Raw genomic sequence first — 24,236 nt, forward strand, 5'->3', positions numbered from 1 at the left:
TCAGACTGTCCATTTCTTAGTATATCACTGAAGAAAGTCAGCATGATAGGAATGCTCCAGATGCCGGAATGTGCTCCTGTCGGGATTGATGCTATTCCGTATCAGAGATGATGGTATTGTGACGACCGGCAAAAACCGGCCAGTCCGTTTTAAATTTTATTGTTCAAACCCCGATCAAGATTCAAAGGATGTGCAGTCTTCTGCCGGCAAACTCACTTCCCTCCTCCCCGGATCTAACCTCTGAGTCAGGGAGATCGACTCATCATCGCAGCGGACGAGACCGGGAGTATAAATAGGGGGGAGATATCTAAGAACGGGGTCGGTCGCTGAAGGTCCGCACAAGCCACCCGACCTGTAGGATCCGTCCCGAGAAGCGAGGGCTGAGACACGAAGTCACCGAAGCCCGCCGACGACGAGCCGCCCGCCCGATCCTCCCGCTTCCCTCCACGACCGGAGAACTGAGAAGATTAATCCTACGATTACAGCTAATCCTAGGAAGAGGTATGATCCCCCCCTAAATTTGTAAACTCTCTCTCTCGCGGTTAGGAACGGAACGCGTTAGATCTTTTGTATCTGTTTACCGTCTAAATAAATCTTATATGTGTTGTCCTGTTATACGGATATTGCCTTTCTTTATCGACGACCCCACACACACTCCTCCACTCGACCTGACAAGTAACTGACCGATCCCGACAAGTCGGGATATCGCGCAAAATTAGCCATCCTTGACAGTGGAGCGGGTCTTGCCGACCTATTCGCCGAGAACAAGGAGGTCCGACTTCCGTCCTACCTCCCGGCGTTTCCCACAGTATTCTGTATAAGGAGACACAGAGTTCTACATTGGAACATTCTACATTGAAGAATGGGCGACAACTGCTTCGTTTGGCTCCCAGTTCCAATATTAAAATGGTATTGCACGGCTGGGAGGTCAAAGGATCACAGAAAAGTGTCACTTTTGTTGCTGTCGAGAGTGTACAAACTGAGAAGTTCTCAGATAATAGATGACAACAGCCATCCAAATAGGAATGACAAAATCGTGTATTTTGTTCATCAATTTTGGGCTCTCACATATACAGTAACTAAGAAAGAAGTATAAAAATCTGAGAAATATAACAAAAATTATTAAGATCATTTATATTTTTATGAAACATCTTTTCAAATAAATATCTGAAGACAAAGTCTGCCCAAAAGGTCCCTTTTGGGCAGACTTTGTATTCCAGACTATACATATTCTTGGTGACTGACCTTTCTTTTTAGACTACTAGCCACCAAAAAGCTAAAAGGTCCTTTTAAAATCACAAAACATATATCCAGTTAAAAATACAAAAATTTTTTAAAAAGGAACTGGTGACGTATGAATGTCTTCATGGTTTCCATTAGGGTTTCTCATTTCCAGGTCCTTTGCTTGTCCCAGGATTTTGGGAAAAAAGTGAACTGTTTCTTGGGATCCTGGGAAATTCTGGGATATAATTAATTATTATTAAAATATAAAAAATATCTTGAAATCGAATGATATAATTATTTTTCATTTTTAAAAGTAATTTAATACATTCTGCATCCTTCAGAATCATAATATTAATAATGCTGTGTAAAATATATATTAAAATTACCTTTGAATTACGTAGAAATTTTCACAAATAGAAAAAATTTATTAAAGTTTGTTGGAAAATGCTTACAAAAAAAATGCCTTTGGATTGAGTTGAAAATTTAAAGAAAAAATGAACTTAGTGAGAAGTCCCAAAAACGGGTTAACATTAATTATTTATATTAGAAGATTGTTAAAACGAATGTAGAAAATCGTCCATTGTTACAGGGGACAAAAACCGATCAAAGATCGGATTAGACGCGTTAGTCATTTTAAACCGCGACGCATGAAAAAAAAGGAGAAAGATGTCGAAAGGCAAAAAGGGCCTAATGTAAAATAAAACGCAATAATTGTAATGATTAATAATTGTAGACAAACATTCTCCAGTAGAGATGGACCTTTGATAAGTCGCTCGTGTACGAAATTTAGATTAATCAATATTTGAAAAAAGGGAAAAGTTTTCAATAAAAAGGAACTTCACATCAAAGCATTAAATTTCAAAAATATCCCAGACTAGACAACAATGGGGAAAATATGAGCGCAAGTTCAAAGTTTCATCAATTCTTTCCATCCTGAGTAAACGGAGGGTGTCAAACAGATTCGTCGAGGCGGTTCTTTCTCGTGACTCGAACAGGGGTCGTTTTTCGCTTGGAGACAAGTGAGGGACCAATCGAGAAGCGAGAAAGGAGGGACGTAGAGCCAATCAACATGAACAATACGAAAAAGGGAGATTGAGATAATAGCCGAGCGAGGAGGACGAAAGGTCTCTTTCCTTCTACGTGCGGAGAGGCCAGACAAAAACTGTGAATCCGCTTACGGCTAATACGCGCACAAAGACAATTTATTTTTCATGTATCATGCCGATCTGCTAATTAGTGCCACTAAGGACAGACCACCAGTGACCAGAGGCGAACATCTCTACCTGTTGCTGCCCCGGGGCCTACAGTAGAAGACATCAGGAGAATGCCGGTGTAACTGAGACTTTTCGAAAATTTTATCGTTTGAGAAGAGGTCTGTACTAGGTGTAAGTTCCTTTACGTCTAAATAAATGACTTTTTGTGAGACACTTGTCTTGTCTGTGTCTCCTCCCTCACACCCACACGCGAACGACCCTAGACCATCCTGTCGCCAGATTAATGATTCCCCCCTAAAGGTCAGTGAACTTACATCAGATCAAACTTCTAACTCAGAAGGTAATTTTTGTTTTTTAAATAAAACATAATACAAAATATTATTGTAAATTTTTATAAGATTTTGAAAACCAAAGATGGTCAATACCCCGATCACTCAATCTGATTATTATTTTAATAATGAAAAGTTCCACTACTGAAAATGCCCTTTCCAATTCAATGGATGTGAGTGGAATCGTCTTTAATGCATTTGAGAGAAGACAAATGTTCTGTGTTTTTTCACCCATAGTGTCTAAGATTTCTAGTTTGTTTTCAAGATGTGTTGCAGTACTTCTTTTGCTCTCAAGTATTCTTGATTCGTCTACCTTTGCTGCTTTAATAGCAGTATCAGCTTATAGCCTGATAATTTGGGAGTTCGTTTGGATTTAATAATCAGGTTTATGAAGAAAAATTACATAGTTGCAGACTTTGTACTCATTTCTATCCTTGCCCAATTTGCACAACTTGGCATAATGCAGTTATTGAAACTACTGGGCATGGTTAAAATTAAAACAGCATTGGCAAAATTATACAAGATATTACTGACAAGTATAGAATTTTCAGAGTCCTGCCACAAATAGGCTACATATTGATTATTGACAATCTGTGACATGCCATAACAAGCAAAAATTTAAAAAACTAATAAGCAGGCTTAAAATTAATAAATACAAATATATTCTGATAGTTTATGAGTTAATTATACTTTCTATTTACAAAATTTCCTTAACTTTAACACAAAAAAAGATAAAAGTGAACTTTTAAGAAATTTGCAGGATTTCCTGGGATGGGAAGAATTTCTCGGGTTAAAAAAACAGCTGGGATCTCGAGATCTCATTTGAGAAATCCTAGTTTTCATCCATACCTTCTTGGGGGTGTTTCAGCTTTTTATCTATGAGGGAATGAGTGCTGGAAATTATTGTATTTTTAACTAGATATATTTTTTGTGTTTTTAAAAAGGACTTTTTGTCTTTTTGGAGGCCAATAACCTAAAAAGAAAGGTCAGTTGCCAAGAATATGTGTAGTCTGGAACACGAAGTTAATAAATGGTAGTTTCTTTGGGCAGACTTTGTCTTCAGATATTTATTTATAATATAATTGCAGTCAAGTTATGAATTAATTAATGCTCAATAAATGATGTCCAAAAATGGAGTGCCAATGATTGCTAATTGTTCTTATCCTGTAAAAGTCCATTCAGGAAAGCACCTTATGATATAAAAGCACTTCCGGTATTCACAAACTGTCCTTAGCTAGGTATAATCCACCTCTTGTAGGTCAGGCAATTCATTCTTCTCGAGCCAGATAACTGTTTCACTGAAGCAAGATGAAATGACTTCTCCTTAGCAGGATCAAAGCAAACTCCATTTTCCCACTGAAACTGATCTATTTATGTGCTACGACGGGCCGGCGGATGACCAATCAGCATCTCTGCTCTTTTGGTAGTTCTCTATCTGGTCCTCTGCACATTTAAATCTATCTGCTCCATCTCACATTCAAATCTAACGGTTTGTGGAATGTTCTCTTGTGAATGATTGGTCCAAATCAGACCAATCCTAACAAGCCACGATTCCGCCATGACAATTGCCATCGGATGAAAATCTACAAATCTTTTCAAACATAAAAATAAAAACAAAGAAGTCAAGATTTTTAACATATAATTGTTTTTGGAACGAAGCTATTTATTGAAGTCATTTAAGCAAATGGTTTCAGTAAATCTGTATAACTAAATATAAATAAACTAAACTTATATTAAATTTAAAAAATGTTTGTTTTATATTTTTCTTACAGGTTATTTTAAATTTAATAATTACATAAAAAATTGGCTTTTCCTCTTAGGAATCAGAAGTTTTAATAAAGGGATTTTAAAAGTTATCAAGGACATTTTTTAATTAATTTTAACATAAATGTAATATAACAAGCATGGAAAATAGATGAAACTATAAACATGAACATGAACACTCAAAAAATAATTAACATTTAAACAGATGAATACTTGAAATTTAAATTTATTACAAGCTAACAAGGTTAAGAAAAATTTATGATAAAAATTCTAACTACTTGCAGTCAGATCTTTTTAATTTGGATACCAGCAGAAATCTAAAAAAATTTGAATTCTTCATTTTTGAAAATTAAAATACTGTATTTTATAGCTTATAAGAAGCATTTTCATTTCAGTACAAAATATATAGGAAAAAGTATTTAATGTATTTTGGCATTTTGCACCAATTTTTTTTTTTTTACTGTATTCTGGTTAAAAAAGTAGAAGTAAAATTATGCATGCTTATTTATCAAGAAAAACTGGAGTTTAAAAGAAGTCATTTACCATTAAAATATTCTGCATGAATACATGGAAAAGCAGCTTAGATCTAACAAAAATCAAATAAAAATAATAATTATGGTATTTTTAATTTTTAATTAAACAATAACCTTTTTATTCAAGAGTTTGGTTAGGTTGAGGTTACCTAGAGCCTACTAAAGGTTGCTTGGGGAATTCATTAGCCTATGGGAGATTATAACTTCACATAAAATGCAGAATAAATGTTTGTTTTCTTTAAAAAAGTCAAATCTTATATGCTGTAAAATACGGTAGTTCTCTGCAAGTTTTTAGTGTTAAACTCTATTTTTCATTTCTTGAAGATATCACATTTCCCTTTAGTTTTTCACTATTTAAGCTAAAGATGATAAACTTTTCTATGGTCTCATGAAGTTAAATTTTTTCGATATCAAAAACAAAATTTTAACATTAAATATATGCATTATATTATTAATTAATTTTTTGGTTTTTAGTTATTTTACCAAAGAAACAATTCAAGTACTTAATTTTTTGTGATAATTTATGATTTTCATTAAATTATTTATTTAAAATTTGATAAAGATTTAAAATAACTTCTCCTCTCACATAATAATAATAATATAATGCAAAAATTTATGAAAAATAAAGTATTAGTTATTTAAATATTTTAAATTTGTTTATAATTTTTATTCAGGTTTATATTAATTTCCATAGAAAGTATTTAAATTATCAAATCTAATTAATCTAATTGTTTTTTTTACTATCAAGAAATATAAAACAGTACTAATATTTTCTTGTTTAGAAATGAAATATTCATTTTAATTTACTATAAAAATTGATAGAAATTAAATTATTTATAATTCCTTTTATGTTAAAGATAATGAAATATAAATAATAATTATATTATGATTTTAACTTATTAATTTATTTAAAAAATAATAATTTTTTTAGAATTTATATAAGGCTGAAATATTTGTTCAAGATTTCATATTAACTCAATTAATTGGAAAAGATATTCAAGAAATGTGGAAAATTTCAAATCCTATGCTTATGCTTTCATCAATAATAGAAAGACAAGGCAAATTACCAGAATCAAGGTATAGTAAAATAAGAATGTTTACTAACAGTAAAAACGCTGATTGATAAATAAGGTCTTCATTTTATAAAATTAATTTAAGGAGAATAGAATAATATAACTAGTTTTAAAAGTAGCAAAAATTATTTATTTTAATCAAATATATTCATTTTTTAACATAATTTTTCAGTATTTACAGTGATATTTTTTTCAAACATTGATTTCTACCCTCTTCAGCTCTTCTTTTTTGAAGAGGGGCTTTTATAATTTCAACCCCTAAAATGAAAATAGGACATTATTATTATTTAGAAAGTTGCAGCACATGAAAAAATATATCAAGGGTACAGTGTACTGTACCAAAAATATACCCTCAATATTTTAACATTATTTATGCAACTGAAAGATCCACAAACATCAAGGATGTCAGTGTTCAGTAATTTGATCATTCATGATTGGAAATTTATGCACCAAGCTTTCAACTTTCCTGAAAGAATTTAACCTTTTGGGAAATGGGAGATTACATACTACTGTAAATTGAAGTTAGCACTTGCATAAACTGGATATTTGAGCATGCACGGTGCTGAAAGATCACTGCACTCATTTATTCATATGGTGTCTATCATAAGTTATGTTACTGTTTTATTTATTATTAATATTTTTTTGGCTTAAATAAAATGACTTTGCAGCACTATAAACCATTACACAATGTATTTACTTAATAAAACCATTCATTTTTCTGTAATTTTTTAAAACAGTAATATATAAAGTTTTGGAACAAATTACAAATTTAACAATGAAAATGGAACTCAAAGTTTGAGAATTTGATGTCCATGAAGGATTACATGGTCCCAGCTTTTTATGAACTTAGGGGAGATCAGTGTACATTCCAAAATATCAAATGGAATCCCAGAACAGGCTGTCATATATGACAGATAAATGCTTCACTGCACAAAATGATGCATTGAATACAATGTGGGAGTGGTTGACTTGTGATCAGGTTTAGGTTAGCAGTGATATCGATAAGCAGATGTTCTGATTTAATAGAGAATATTAAACCATTAAATAAAACAGTGCTAGCCCAATCACATATGTAGTTTTTTCATATGCTATAACTTTGTGATTGACAATGCTACCCTATTTTCATTAGGGACTAAGATTATAATATCCTCTCCAATAGAAGGGCTAGAGGGGACAGAAGTTTGCACCATTGTTTAGCACATATGATATAGTATACATTAGCAAAAGATTTAGTGATTATATTAATTTTTGAAATAATTGGTTAGGGAGAAATCTTTGTTACCACCCTGTGTATAAAGAATACCAATAATAATAGATAGTTATGGTTATTTATTGATTATTATATTTTTATAGATTTAATGATAAGATTATAGATTTAATTTATTTTAAGTACAATGTTAAACTAAATTCTATAAATACATTGATAATTACTTCTAATATATAAAAATGATCATATTTAATATTAGTATAATATGAGAGTTGATTAGAAAGTAATCATACATTAGCATAAATCAAAGGCAAGATTTTAATATAATAAATTGATAAAACACTGATCTCAATTATTTTGTCACTCCAATACAGTTTGACAAATCTCTTATACCTCCACCAATTGGAAGTTTGAGATAATTAATTAATTCATTGGAGGCAAAAAGCTTATAATTAAAAGTATTAATTATTAATTAGTAATAAATAACTATGAGCCCACTGGTCTTATTGTTATGATTGCAGATTCATCATACACATTTAAAGGCGTATGATAAATCTGTAATCATAACAATAAGGCCATCAGGCTAATAGTTATTTATTACTAATTAATAGATAACAACTAAAAGCTTATATCAATATATTAATTTATGTGTAAAATTGTTTTTTATTTTAGATTATTGTGGAAAGCTGGAACCAACACAATATTTGCAGTCTATCATGTAGGAATTTATTGTGATAAAGTACTTTTAGGGAAAGGTAATATAAAGTTATTATTTATTACTATTATTTTTTGTTTTTCAAGCATTATGTATTGTAATTCAGTATTTTTTGTTTTGAAAATTGAAATAATCTTGAGTGATATACAGATATGTATTACAAAACTGTTATTATTTTAAAGAATTTTATTTTATTACCTAGACATAAAATATAACAATCATATTCACCATCTTGAGTTAAAAGTCATGTAAGGTTTAAATCATGAGTTTTCAATTGGTATTCCCTAAGCATTAATTTTAGATTTGACTCTTAAATCTGAATCATAGTTTAATTAACTGCTACCAGCAGTTTAATTTTTATATTGTGGATTAAGACATTTGAGATATATATTAAATTTATGTTAAAACAACAAGGGTAAACAGACCCTTGTTGTTTTAACATTTTCAGATCATCTTGACAATTTTCAACTTTCAGGAATATTTTAAACTAGTCACCAATTTCGAAAATTTACCCAAAAAGCAAAAAAAAAAAAAAAAAAAAAAAATGGAAATTGGAATCATCAGCAAAAAAAAGTGGAAAAATACCAAATTCCGTGGACACACAGACAGAATCTTTGAAAAGTGGGCTTTCAGCACAAAACACAATGTTTGAGAGCTCTGATACCAGGAAGTGAATGGTACAAATAATGCGGGTTTGAAGGACAAATAGTGGAACCTGTGTTCACAAATAAAGAATTTAAAGTGAAGAATTTTTCCCTATCATCATCATATGGAAACACAAGGAAAAAGCATATTGTGAGATTCAGGAAGTTGTTTTTCCATAAATTCACAAAATAAGAAAAAGGGAATTATAAGAACCTTTCCTTCATTCCATCCGGTTCCCACGAAACTAAAAACAAGAGAATATCGACTATCTATTGACTATAAACAGGCAACTAAAGCATTCATGTTTATAGGGTCTGTGAGGCGACAAAGTCCTTCCTCTTGCGTCAATTCCCGAAAATATGTTAAAACAATCAATTGTCAGAGTGTGAGAAAGTTGACATTTAACTATGTCTGCAGGGAGAATCTAAAAACAATTGGAAGAAATAAGAAACCTGCTAGTCGATTTCGTTTAATTCCCTCGTCAGAGATGACATCATTGACTACCAAACAAATGGTCACCTGATCAGACCTAATTATCATGAGGCATGATAATTAATTGATTTATGTACACTTTCACTCTCAGTCGAAAATAGTTATTGGTAGTAATTACACTCTCCAGTGATTTTGTACTAGATTGAGGAAGCTGTATTCCTCACATCTAGATTTGTGTTTGTAACTTTTTAGCTTTATTAAATTTGTTGAATTTTTACAATGGCTGCTCTTCCTCTGGTATTGTGGATGTCTTATGGCCTTGCTAACCCTCCCACTCTCACTAGAAATTAAGAAATTCAAAAAACGTGTAGAAGTGCATTACGTAAGAATGCCAATGACACCATGAGAGGATCTTGCCGATCTGATGCCAACAAAAGGGTTAAGCCTTGTGTCTTGACCCCCAGCTTTTCTCACGTATTTTTTCATTGCAGAAAGGTTTAGTTTTTTGGACAATTTTGTACAATGATGATATTGCATTTGCCATTGAGAAATTGAGTTCAATGTATTTGTAAAGTACTATTTTTTTTTAGTATCTTAGGAAACCGACTATAATTACGGTCGGTAAAACTTCCGTTAACCTAACGGGTACTTTACGCGGATTCGAGATTAGTTTGCCAGGCCTGGGCTTTTAAGCGTGCACCGAAAAATTAGTAATAACAACGATAAATATCAAGTCAAATCAAAAGTTCAAATATATTTAATTAGCAACTAGAACGTACTACGTACAAATATCAATAATTCCAAACAAAATTTATTAACGAAAATCAACAAGTCAACCCGACAATAAACTTAGCTTAACTTAATAGTAATTCCCCTTTGAAATTCGACAAATCAAATACTTAGCAACTATGAACAAAATCTCTTACTAATTAAACGTCTATCCGTCACCTCACTATACGAAGAAACTATTTCCTCAATCCTTTCGATATCGTCAAATCGTCAATCGAACTCCTCTTTAGCACCTTGGATCGTCCAATTATCAATCTGGACTTCTATCAGAAAATACTTCGCTTTCGAATTAACCTCGCTCTCACAGTCGCCTCGATTTGGAAATCACCTCTCCTTCTTCGGTTAACGTACGGGTTTTATACTGTGAGGTGACGTCACACTTGAGCTGGGTTACTCCTCTTATTTACATACTTAGTTGCTAACATTAACTTTTGTTCTGGCAGCTTTAAGTTTCCGACAAAGCTTATAAACCGTTTACAAAATATTTATCATAATTTTCTGGGATGTTTAAGACGGTTTATCAAGTATTTCTCTACTAGTGATTGTGGGGACTCCCCCCTCCATTTTTTTTCTGCGGACTGTTACTTCCGCCGGGCAGCGCAAGTGCGCAAGATGTTTCCTATGGTGCTTATTTCTCCGTGAGTTGTTTTTTCTTCATTTTTCATTACTAACAAGAGAGTGGTGGGGAACCTTCGTCCTAAATAAACATAAACCCCAAACAAAAAGATAATAAAACGGAAATAATAATAAAATAAAAAATAAGGTTCGGACTCAGTTCCTTACACCCTTTCCCCTTTAAATAAAGAGAAATTTATTTCTCTAATTTTTACTTCGAAATCAACTCTGCTTTCCAATTGCGCCTTCCTTATACAGTTGCTGCCAGAATCACAACTAAATCATCCCATACAAAGTTTAATTTTGTTTTCTTTTACATAAGTAAGAGCAACTCATTGATCACTTAATGCCATTTTAAATATTTACTTTACATTTGGGGAATGTTGACATAGATTCGCACGCGATCCAAGGTTGCTGATCATTGTTCACGCTACTTCAATCTGCGTGATTAGGGAGCACTTTAATCCCAAACTTTTTTTTTCTTCTATTATTATAGCGTCTTTTCCTTCTGATATGGACTGACGGTCAGTTGAGTTAGTAGTTACTAGCTTTAGTTCTTGTCAGTAATTATGTCCGTCATGTCATCAGAAAAAATGTTACTTTTTTTTTTTTTTTTTTTTTAAACCCCCCCAAACCAAAATTCCTTTCCCTCTCTAGGGTTTCCTTGGATTTACAATGGGTGGTCGAACGACCGCCTGAAAGAAAATTTTATATTCACCTATTGGTTTCCTTCTCTATCTTTTAGACCTCTTTTTCATACCGGCAAGTTGACGGTAATCCACTCGTTGAACTGGACGAAGTCGTCGATGAATGATTCCGGACGTACGGACTCTTGCTGTTGGTGGTGAAATAGCGGCAGGATCCCTCGTCGGCGATCCCCTGTTGCCCCTATCTGGCGTTGCTAGGGGTGGTTGCGTTCTTCTCCTCGGGAATAAGTTATACCTTTTGAGGTTAGCAATATGATGTCGTCCAAAACTGGCCTTAGTATGGGGATCTTGTACTTCGTATACGACTGGTGATATCACTTTGGAGACTTCGTAGGGCCCGGACCACTTGGGTGCTAATTTTGCACTATATCTGCGACTAGAGGAGGAGATTGGATGAGTTTTTATAACTACTAAAGCACCCACCTTGAGAATATCTGGTCGCCTTCTTAAATTGTACGCCCTCTGTTGCTTTTGTTGGGCCATTCTCACGTTAGTTCGGGCTTGTTTCTGAATCTTTTGCAGTTCCGCCCATTTCTCGGTAACTGTCGTGGGACTCTGTGGATAATTCGTTAATCAGTCCCAGGGAAGTGCAATTTCTCTTCCAAGGTGTAATCGGGCTGGTGTATATTTGGTTGAGTCTTGTATTGACGTCCTCAACGCTAGAGCCAGTTCCGATATATGAATATCCCATTCGCGATGATTTCGCTCTATGTATGCAGCGATCATCCTTCCGATCGTTCTATTCACTCTCTCTGTGAAATTAGACTGCGGGTGGTAAGGTGTGGTCAGGATATGTCGTATCCCAGTACGATTGCATACTTCCGCCATGAGGTGAGAAATGAATTGCGGTCCATTATCTGAAATCAAAGTCTTAGGCATGCCATACCTACAAAAGTATTCGTTATACATACAATTAACAACCTTTTCTGCGGTAATTTTTCGCAGTGGGAAAATTTCTACCCATTTACTGAAGTAATCAGTCATTACTAATAGATACTGGTTACCTTTATTGGACCGCGGATATGGTCCCATTATGTCGACTCCAATTTTCTCCCCGGGTTCAGTTAATTCGGGGACTTGCATAAGTCCGGCCGTTTTTCTTTGGCTAAACTTAGTCACTTGACACGTATGGCATCCTAGTACATATTCTTTTATTTCTTGGCGCATTCCGGGCCAATAGCAGCGTTGCTGGACCTTTCTCGTAGTTTTTCTTATACCCAAGTGGCCGGCAGTTGGATGATCATGTAGTTCCTTTAGAACTTCTTGTCTTAAGTCTCGTGGAATGACGGGACGAAAACTTCCTGTATCATCTGGCTTTCTGCTATAATACAGGGTTTTATTTATTAGTCGGTAATGTGCCGACTTACCTATTATCTCAGAGGAAAGAGTAGGGTTCTCTGGTAAATCCCCTGTGGCTAAGTATCGGTAGAGTCCGCTCCATTCTATATCATTTTCTTGGGCGGTAATTAAATCTTGTTCCTTCTCAAAGGTTGTTACTGCTAACAATTTTGCGGTTAAGTCTGTTTCCTCGATTTGATGAGGATTTTCAACAGGTCGTCGGGATAACGCATCAGGTAGTTGATTGTTCTTTCCACTTCTATGCTGTATTTGAAAATTAAATTCTTGTAATCTCAAAGTCCATCTCATCAACCTACCTGATAACGTCTTTGAGCTGTTTAGCCAGCGTAGGGCTGAATGGTCTGTGACAACAGTGAATTCAGTTCCATCCAGGTAAATTTTAAATTTTTCTATAGCCCACACTACTGCTAGGCATTCGAGTTCTGTGGCCGTATAGTTTCGTTCGGCTGAATTTAACGTTCTGCTTGCGTATGCAACTACTTTGTCCTGGCACAACACTGCTCCTAAACCTACTGTACTAGCATCTGTGTACAAAGTGTACGGTACACCGGGTCTTGGTAGCTGTAAAATAGGTGCAGTGATTAACTTACTTTTTAAAGCGTTAAATGCTTGACGACATTCTTCGGTCCACGACCATCGTTTTCGTTTTCGTCTTAATTGGTATAACGGTTCGGCAATTGTAGCAAAATTCGGAATGAACCTACAATACCAACTGCACATGCCTAAAAACGTGCTTAAGTCTTTAGTGTTTCTGGGCTCTGGAAAATTTTGTACTGCCCTTACTTTCTCTTCTTCCGTTTCTATTCCTTTGTTACTCACTTTAAAACCCAGGTAATGGACGTCTGGACGACAAAAATGACTTTTAGATAACTTCACGGTTAACCCTGCGGCTGACAGTCTTTCGAAAACCTTACTCAGATGTTCAATATGTTCTGAAAAGTTAGAAGAGTATATTATAATGTCATCTAAGTATACTTCACAATATTTTCCCCTTTCTTCTCGGAGAACTTTGTCCATTAGTCTTTGGAACGTGGCTGGGGCATTCTTGAGCCCAAACGGCATAACCAGAAATTTGTAGAGTCCACTATGCGTGATGAAGCTAGTTTTCTGCCGATCTTGTTCTTTTAGCGGCACTTGCCAGTAGCCAGACGATAGGTCAAGTGTCGTTATATAATTTGCTTCTTTTAAAGAATTCAAAAGTTCTGAAATAACAGGTAACGGATATTTGTCAGTTACAGTTACCTGATTTAATTTCCTGTAGTCGACACATAAACGCCAGTCTCCTGTTTTCTTCTTTACCATCACAACTGGTGATGCCCATGGAGAAGTCGATGGCTGTATTATTCCATCTTTTAACATTTCTTCTATTTGCCGGTTCATCTCGGCTAGTTTCACATCCGAGTATTTGTACGGGTGTCCACATACTGGAGATGCCTTATCTGTTACTATGGCATGTTCTATGACATTCGTCAGCCCCGGTTTGTCTGTAAAAATTTGCGGAAAATTAAGCAGAACTTCCTTTAATTGTACTAACCTTTCTCCGCTCAGGATTGTTTGTAATTTCTCCAAATTAGGTACATTTTGGTCCCTAGTCTTTGGGACTTCCAAAGAAATAATAGAATTTTGAAAATCAATTTTTAATCCATGCGTTTTGGCAAAATTTCGACCTAATAAACATGGAATAACAAGTCCTTTAACCACTATGCATTCTTGTCGCAGTGTAACGTTTCCAATTAGGATATTGGCCATGAATTTTCCAACGGAAGTTCCTTTTCCTCCTTCCACAGCTAAACGAAAATTAGGTCCGGACTGTAACCGGATATCCTTATTCTTAAGCGATATCTTTTGCCATACTGCATCACTGATTAACGTGAAATCTGATCCCGTATCTATTTGGGCTAAAGTCATTACATCATTAATAAAAATTGTTACCTCAGGCAGCTTGGAGGTTTCTGCAATAATCAGTCCTACGGTGGAGGTATTTTCCTCAGTATTGGAGACAGGGTCCTCCTCTCGCTGTCTCCCGTCTAGTTTAACGACGTTTGTCTTCTTGTCATGGCCATCTTCGGTCGAGTATTTGACTCTGGAGTCTTAAATGTTTTATTGTTGGTCTGTACTGTTTGTTGTCGTTCTTTTGGGCAAGTGCGTGAGAAATGACCAGTTTCTCCGCAAGAATAACACATCACAGCTGGTCTTGCTGGAGTAGAATTTTTAGGTTCAGGAGGTTTACTTACATGGGCTGACTGGAACTGCTGTCAGAAGGCTTATTTCCACTTCGGCGGAATTCGTACTCTTTAGCAGTGCGTACTAGTTCATTCAGAGAGTATGATCGTCTATTTTCTAAATACTCCCGAAGGGATAACGGCATCTGAGCAACGATGCATTGTATTATTTCTTCTTCTCATGCGAGTGGTCGCCAAGTGCGATACAGTTGTACAGTAGTCCATATAAATTGTTCTACATTGTTGTTGCCGGTGTAGTGTCGGCTGAAAAGTTCTCGGGCGACGGCTTCTTCGTCTGCTAGAGGGGCCAACTGGAACCAATTCTGTGGCGGCCATTGTTTTTCCACCACATCGCTGGGCTGCCACGGAGACGGCTGGCGGCAGTATCCACCCATCGAGCGTTAGGTACTTCGTTAACTTGAAAATATTGTTCTAGGTCCTGCAAGAAATCTGACGCAGTTATGTTTGACCTACCGTTAAATTGTATTTCCGGTGGTGGCGGAGCTGTTTGCAGCCAAACCATGGACGTATTTGGCGCTGAAGGCACATCTTGCCTTGGCGTTGACGCCTCGGGCTGTACAGCACTAGTAACGTTTGGTGTTGTAGGCTCGGAAATTCCAGTCGTAACACAAGACGTTAAGTGTGTTACTGCATTACTCAAGGTTGACACTTGTTGTAATAAAACAGACAATTGCTGCTGGAGCTGGTTCAGTTCAGCACGGGTTACTGGTGCACTTTCATCCATTTTTTTTTTTTTCTATTACTTATTGTAAAGAGGTGTTATTCCTCTACCAAAATTTAAATCGAATCCAAATTATTTAAACTAAGCAAAATCAAATATCAATAAATACACTAGAATATCCAATAAATGTCAATTATCGACTCAAAAGCAAAAAGAGTCCCTGTTCGGGCGCCAGTTGTAAAGTACTATTTTTTTTAGTATCTTAGGAAACTGACTATAATTACGGTCGGTAAAACTTCCGTTAACCTAACGGGTACTTTACGCGGATTCGAGATTAGTTTGCCAGGCCTGGGCTTTTAAGCGTGCACCGAAAAATTAGTAATAACAATGATAAATATCAAGTCAAATCAAAAGTTCAAATATATTTAATTAGCAACTAGAACGTACTACGTACAAATATCAATAATTCCAAACAAAATTTATTAACGAAAATCAACAAGTCAACCCGACAATAAACTTAGCTTAACTTAATAGTAATTCCCCTTTGAAATTCGACAAATCAAATACTTAGCAATTATGAACAAAATCTCTTACTAATTAAACGTCTATCCGTCACCTCACTATACGAAGAAACTATTTCCTCAATCCTTTCGATATCGTCAAATCGTCAATCGAACTCCTCTTTAGCACCTTGGATCGTCCAATTATCAATCTGGACTTCTATCAGAAAATACTTCGCTTTCGAATTAACCTCGCTCTCACAGTCGCCTCGATTTGGAAATCACCTCTCCTTCTTCGGTTAACGTACGGGTTTTATACTGTGAGGTGACGTCACACTTGAGCTGGGTTACTCCTCTTATTTACATACTTAGTTGCTAACATTAACTTTGTTCTGGGATGTTTAAGACGGTTTATCAAGTATTTCTCTACTAGTGATTGTGGGGACTTCCCCCCCATTTTTTTTCTGTGGACTGTTACTTCCGCCGGGCAGCGCAAGTGCACAAGATGTTTCCTATGGCGCTTATTTCTCCGTGAGTTGTTTTTTCTTCATTTTTCATTACTAACAAGAGAGTGGTGGGGAACCTTCGTCCTAAATAAACATAAACCCCAAACAAAAGATAATAAAACGGAAATTATAATAAAATAAAAAATAAGGTTCGGACTCAGTTCCTTACATATTTTGATGATTGAAGGCCTTAGATCTTATTTCAGAAACTCTATAATTTAAAAATTACATTCAAGGACTATGAAGCTGCTTTTTTTAAACATTTTCAAATATTGAAATCACATTCAGAGTTATATAAACTCTGAATATCATTCGGTCATCAAACTGGTCATCATCATAGTCAAATAGACTATGATGATGACCAGTTAGGCTGATTTCACATTATGACTGACTGACAACCAACTGGACTGACCAACCACTCCTATAATCGGGCTGACTAATAGCAAAAGCATTCACATGGAATATACTTGTGTTGGGGGCCAATTTGTTATGACCAATCAGAATGAATGTTACAAATTGAAACACCAACCAATTATTGTAAGTTTTTGTAATTTTTTAAAAATATCTCAGTAATCTGCCAGATTAATATCATGAATTTGCAGATATTATCTTACTTCATTTATCAATGATTCTGAAAAGTCTATTTGTTTTTTCTATCTTTTCTCATTATGTAAGTTTTCATAAATTCAAAGTATGATTGACTGTATTTTTGAAACTCTCATTGGCCATTGCTCATCAATTGATCTGACTTAGCTACAAATATTTAAATTTTTAAATCTGTCCAATTTATACTACTAATCCAATGACCTACTGCTGTTGTCATGGCAACACAACTTGGAATTGGTCCAATCAGTCCAGTCGGTTGTAGTGTGAAATCACACTTATACAAGATAATTTTCAAACTTAAAAAATGGACTACAAAATTCTATGTTTGAATATCAATTAAACACATTATTAATGTCAACTGAAAGTGAATTGTTCAATACACTGAAATTTACACACATTAACAGAACATTATTAATCTATTAAAGCAAGAAAGTGACATGTTAGTTGAATATTCAGATTGTTGCTAATTCATGTTTAATTGGTCTGATGATTTTATTTAAGATGTAAACTGTTTAACATTACTTTTTTGAAACAGTAAACATATTGTGTTAAAATTTTCTTAACTTCTGTGCTACCAAAAATAAAAATTGCTACAAAATTACACAAGCTTAATTTTTTAATAAATATATTGTCGTACTGTCATTGGATGAAGGTTTACAGGAGATGAAAGTGGACAGTTACAACATTTTTTGAGGGTCTTTTCAAGCCTATGTGCCTGGGACCATCTTAACTTTGAAGAAGGCACCAGATTTTAAGTGTATTACATACTTTTATCCAATTTGCTCATGTTTATAATCATAATTGTGAATTTAAATTGGCAGATAACCTATAGGTTGTTTATACAAAATTATGGTACTAAATAAACTATTTAAAACGATGGAGTCAGATTAAATATCAATCTTACGTAATTGTATTGTAGACAAATACATAAAAATTCAAATTTTCATTCCTTTCTGACTTGCGGAGGATAAATAAATTTTCAATTCTAAAACACTATGTAAACAATGAGATAAAATTAAAATTAAAAAGGTAAAACAAGCCAGCTTTGCAGAGAGAATCACTTTTATTACTTTAACATATAATATACCCTAAATGCATTTTGCCAGATAACTTCTTTGGTAGGGTTATTTCTCAAGTTTCGACAATTATCTCATTGTTTACATAATGTTTTAGAATTGAAAATTTATTTATCCTCCATAAGTCAGAAAGGAATGAAAATTTGAACTTTTGTGTATTTGTCTACAATACAATTATGTAAGATAGAAAATTATGTTACTTGTGATGTTTACAATGAATTTAGAAGAAATTTTTTGTTTGTAATTTAATACATTTAATTATTATTTCTTTATACTGGTATATTTGTTTTGATTGATATTAAGAAAAATTTATTTAACTTTATAATTTTAATGAATTGTTTATAAAGTAATATTTAAAAAATCATAGCAAGCTTCATTAACAAAGAGCTATTCTTAAAATAGGTCCTGGAGAAACCATTAAAGAAGCTGTGGATGTAGCAGCAAGAGATGCTTTAAATAAGATGTTCCACATAACACCAGGATCATTTTCCCTTCCATTCGGAGATAAAGGACATAAACTAGAGCTAGATAAAGAAAAAATAAATGTGCCCTTATTGGAATGGACATCAACTTCTATTAAAGATAATACAAGAAAAATTGCCTATTCATAAAAATGTAGTATAAATAAAATCTTTGTATATTTATTGCCTGAAATCTTGTATATTTATTTACTTCATGTAGCTTATTTGATCTTTCAAAACATTTGATTAATACTTGAAATAATATCAAATCTGGATTTGCAAAGATGAGTGTTATCATATATATATGCAGTGATTTGTTCACAAATAAAGTGCTGTTTATAGTGAAAAATTTGTTACTGTACACAAATATATGGTAATTTTGATAATATAATGTTATGGTAAATGTAATGTAATTTTGATAAAGTAGAGAAAATACCAACTTTGGCAGACTAAAGAACAGTTTATTAAACACTGATCAGAACAAACAGGCAAGATGATGAAATCGTCTGTTTTCGAAGAATGGATTATACTACATTAGCCTCCTTATCTGTGATTTTGGTTATTTATGGTCAACTGAAGGCCAAAAATATTAAAAAGAAACTTCCAGAAATAAACAATTCATAAGTTTTATTATGCTCTATTCCAGATAACTTGATGAAATCATAGTACTAGCATTCAAACCTTTAAAAATGCAGTATAATTATTTTTGAAATGTTTTTGGTCATCTTAAACAAGGATAGAAAGAAAGAAACAGAAACTGGAACAAGTTGATTTTGAATATATATTAATGTAATTTAAATGTGCATATATTAATGTAATTTAAATGTAATTTAAATGTGTGTCTTAAAACATGCACATTTAAACTTTTGTTGTTCTAAAACAGTAATATTCAAAATAAACTTGTTTCAGAGGACATTCCAGTTTCTGTTCTTATTTTTAAATTGTAATTTGTTTCTTTCTATCCTGAGGAAGGTTGTTTAAGACAACCAAAAATGTTTAAAAATTAAATTATGTAGTGAAGCTTTTTGTCCTAAACTTTATTCCTTTATATCCAATAACAATGTGTTTATATTTACAGGACACACACCACAGGTTCTTGTGCTGTATAATATGGTTTTACACTACATTATGTTTTATAGCACATAACTATCATGTCTTATGGGAATGGTCTGTATATAACTATTATACATAAAATTTGTACTTGAAGTTTTTATATGATTTGGGTATTCATTTGAGTAAATCCTGGGAATTGAATTGGCTGGTTAAATTCAGTGTTTTTGCAGCAAAAGTACTGCAAGTCTTTTAATAACAAATATGGAGCAGTGCTGCAGTTCCAAAGTGTCAGATCTCAGTGCAGCTATTGAAATGTTTGGCAAATTATTTAATTTGAAATATTTTAAAAAATAATCCACTTTTGTAATGCAATGCCTGTTTGGGAGGTAAAATTAATGATTTAAATTTAGTGTATGCAGCTTCTTCCTGAAGCATAAAGTGCATAACAAAACATTGTATATATAAGTGTTGTCAAATCTGACTTTATTTTACTAATGAATATTTTAAAAGAAAAATTAGTACAAACAGAATATTGATTTAAGGTGATTAAAACCTTATAACTTTACATATAAATATAAGATTTCAACTTTTCACTGTGGAGGCAACTATCTTTGTTGCAGTGAGAAAAGTGACAAACAAGTGCTGCAGTTGAACCTCAAACCACTTGAAATTGCCTGTGCATAGCACTTCAAGAAAACAAGTTCAGCATTGCTCTCAACTGCATCATTTAGCAACACTGAGCAGTGCTTAGTTTAACAACAACCTGAATGTCACTCAAATAAGTAGCAATTCATTGTGAGACATGAGACTTCACACGATGAAATCTCCATCCAGTCAACAAATCTGCCTGGATCTACTACCAATTCATAGGTCTGGCTGATATCACAACCTACAGAGCACTGGAGCAGCTATGTCTTCACAAGATCTTAATGGTTAGTCATCCAGATTTCTTTGATTAGCTTCTGTAGTGCTACACAGCACTGTTTTGTCAGTTCTATCACAAAGTGAAATTACAAAACGTTTTGCAACTTTTGTTTTTATCCTGAAGTAGTTGAAGAATTTGGCATCATCTGAAACTCCAAGATAGTCTTTTTTCCCACCAAAGGATGAATCCACATTTGTCTGTTGTTTTTATTTTCCTGTCTAGTGTACAGTATATCACACTAAACAAAGTACAGCAATCTCCTTAAGTATGTTATTTATTTCATTGAACTCAAGAGACTTCTCACTTCAAGTAACCTTTATCTTACTTAATGATGACCATAAAGTACAAGAGTGATAAGCAGTGATGCTAGCAATTTGGATATGCCAAAGAAAAGTCATAACTTGCTTTCTGTAAGTGAGAAGGAGAAAGTTTCTTAAAGACTTAGCATATGCTAAATTTTTCTTCCTTATTCAGGACACATTCACATTACTTTTATTATAGTATTGTTATAATTGTTCTGTTTTATTAGTTTTGTTGTTCTCTGTTGTTGCACTGGGTGGATGAATGAGATATCAGCCTATCACTGGAGAACCAGAGATCAAATCCAGGCTAGTGACCCCAGGAATTTTTCTGGTGTCATTTATTCCAAATACATTGTGCAGACTAATTGTGGGTACTGGCCACATGCTAAAAAATGCCATTTTAGTGTGCACAGGATGGAGAATCAAAAAATGAAAAAACCCCTTATTGTGCTTAATTTATAAACAAACTGTACTTATAGGTGTGTGTATAAGGAAAAACAGCATACATGTATACTGTTCAGTACTATCTGCAGTTTTAGGCATTTGCTGGGAGTCTTGAAAAGTATCCCCCACAGATAAAGTTTTCAAGTATAGAAAACTCCTTAAGTACAAATTTTATATAGGCCATTCTCATATGACATGATAGTTATGTGCTATAAAGCATTTAGCTTTTGCATATGCCATGCCATGCCATGGCATGTTCTTCAATAGTTTTTTAAATCCTTGAATGCTTTCTGGTGCATAATGGTGCACCAGAATGGTCCCCTTGAGTTATTATATTATGCAATGAGTGATGATTTTTAAATCTCTCAAAGCTGCAAAATTGCAATAATCTGAAGTAAATTGTACAATAGAGTCTGTAATCAGACCGGTGAGTATTGGATTACTAGAGTGACAGACTATAGAGACTACTGTAATTAATGTCATTTGCACCAACAAAATCAGAAGCTATTTAAAAGCGACCAATTAGAATCTGTACCTTCTATACACATATGTAACAAGTTGTCAACCAATGGCGTAGCTACATATTCAGCGCCCTGGAGCAAGTAGAATTGGTGCGCCCCCTTGTTCCTCAAAAGAGGTCTGGCAAAATTTATTTTGAACATTTAATTTATAAACGTATATCTAATTATTGACGAAACTATGTCTTGTCTATAAAATCGCGCTGCTGTCAACGGCTGGACACCTTAGAGGTGTGAAGGAGTACATGTCAGGAGTTGCAATTTGGCACAGAGTATTTGGTGCCCAAATCATGCGCACATAAAATAAACAGACTTGTAGGTAGTCAGGGGACAGAGAACCGAATCTAGATAAAATACAAAATGGCGACACTGTTTCTACAAACAGGCGCTAGTGCGAGATTTGCGAATGCGTTACTCGTTGGGAATTTCGAAATGTGAACGTAGCGAAATCGAATTTTGACAAACGTGCGACACACGTTACGCGTGTATTCTCTTGCTCTCGTCGTTTCGCAAGATGGCGAAACGACGAGAGCAATGTCGGAACAATTTGGGTACAAATATCTTCCCACTTACCGTAGCCAAGAACCAGTGGCGTAGCGAGGGGAATGCAAGGGGATGTATCATGCTCCAGGCGCCACTCGCAGAGGGGCGCCCAAATGGTCTCCAAGACAAACTATATGTGTTTCTGGAAGGGGGCGCCAATAAAGTGTCGTGCCCCGGGCGCCAGTTATGATCGCTACGCCACTGCCAAGAACAGGCCCGTGACAACCCAACCCGTCGTAACCCCGGCGGCAATGAAGCCCGCCATAATCTACACCAGGACCCCGAGTACCGGTGTCGGCTTTTTCTCATTGGTTAGTGTTCATTTTTCTCTTTTCCTTAGAAAACAGTGCGCAGTCGAGCCTTGAGTCTCCGAGACATAGTCTCGTCTCAAAAATGGTCTTGCCGATTTACTTGTTTCGACTTAGAACCTTATTTAATAACACTTTATTTGAGAATCAAGGCAATTTAACAATAAGATATTCAATTTAATAAATACAGAAATAATAATAAAACGAAATCACTGTCGTCGCCAGTAAAGTTAAAAAAAATGAGGCATGCTGCAATAGTGTCAAAGAAGCTACTCGAGGCTGCGGTGTGAATTAAAAGTAGTTCAGCAACTTGGCCTATAGAAGTAATTTCTTTTACCTGAGTATAAAAACACATTTTAAATCGAAGCAGTTGAGGTCCAAAAGTAAGCGAAATGTCGAAGGGATATGCCGATTGTAACAATTCCGAACCTTCCAGAATATTGTTATCAGATGACGCCACAAGATATGCGGGTGGAAAGCACCCTTAAAAAGTGTACGTAAATGTCAAATGGATTTAGATATAATAGTTAATTGATTAATTATTAAATCCAAAACAAATTTTTTTGATTTAATAATTGGTTTTAACAAGTTTTTATTTCGCCCTTTCTAACTTGGCGCCTCGGTGATTCGTGCGCCTGGAGCAGTTTGCTCCAACTGCTCCACGGTAGCTACGCCTCTGATGTCAACCCATATTTTAGCGGGAGCGAGTCTGCGTGTGAGCTACATGGTGAACAGACAAACAGTAATTTGAAATTTTTTCTTAGACACAACTCTGAGTTTTATAGAGGTATTTGTATATAATAAAATTTGTGTTTCCTTTAAATATAAACATACATAAAAGGGCTCCAAAACCGGAGAGCTGAATAGGACATAATCCACCCAACTTTTCCCTGCTAAAAATCAAAGTTTAAAATGTAAAGCAGAAATACAAGCATATATATAGCGTAAACAAGTTATTTACAAGGAGGGGTCTTCGTCCGTGCTCGCTCGCCCAATGTCATTCTACCATTCATACAATTAGTCGTATCATAAAGTTTTCTTTATATAAACAAAAAGCACAGTGTATTATTAAATAATAATATTGTGTAAAAATGTGATCGCAAATGTTTTTGTAAAATATACAGTTATTCCGCAAATGCATAATGCATTATGGTAATTGCAGGCATCTCATCGGCTTGCTTTTACTGAAAATTTTGTATTAATTAAGACATCATCACACTTAGCGTAAAAAATAACAGCTGGAAAATAAATCACAAACGGGACACACTGAAGCGTTTCACTCAACAGAAAATGTTATCTGGCTCGGCCATCTGCCAAATTAAGCCAGATAAGTGCTAAAATGTTGCATGTATTAAAAATAAATTACGCAGAAACCAATTGTGAGAAAAATAAATACGTTGCAGAAATTTTAAAATATGGATTGTCCATATAAGGAAGTAAATGACGATCATCTGTTATTTTGTACAATTTGTAGCGAAACTTTT

The 24,236-nt window shown here is 34.4% G+C and overlaps 1 protein-coding gene across 1 annotated transcript in view; it reads left to right on the top strand.

Moving 5' to 3' along the window:
• Window positions 1-18,852, top strand: part of mRpL44 (mitochondrial ribosomal protein L44) — a 52,105-nt gene extending 33,253 nt beyond the window's left edge. Inside the window, exons 7-9 of the mRNA XM_067276429.1 lie at window positions 5,996-6,141; window positions 8,017-8,099; window positions 18,601-18,852. Of these exons, the coding sequence (XP_067132530.1) occupies window positions 5,996-6,141; window positions 8,017-8,099; window positions 18,601-18,809 (438 nt within the window). The 3' untranslated portion in view covers window positions 18,810-18,852. The remainder of the gene's footprint in view (window positions 1-5,995; window positions 6,142-8,016; window positions 8,100-18,600) is intronic.
• The last annotated feature ends 5,384 nt before the right edge of the window (window positions 18,853-24,236 follow it).

Source organism: Centruroides vittatus, unplaced genomic scaffold (genome assembly GCF_030686945.1).
Source record: "Centruroides vittatus isolate TY-2023 unplaced genomic scaffold, ASM3068694v2 contig_694, whole genome shotgun sequence".
Taxonomy (NCBI): domain Eukaryota; kingdom Metazoa; phylum Arthropoda; class Arachnida; order Scorpiones; family Buthidae; genus Centruroides; species Centruroides vittatus.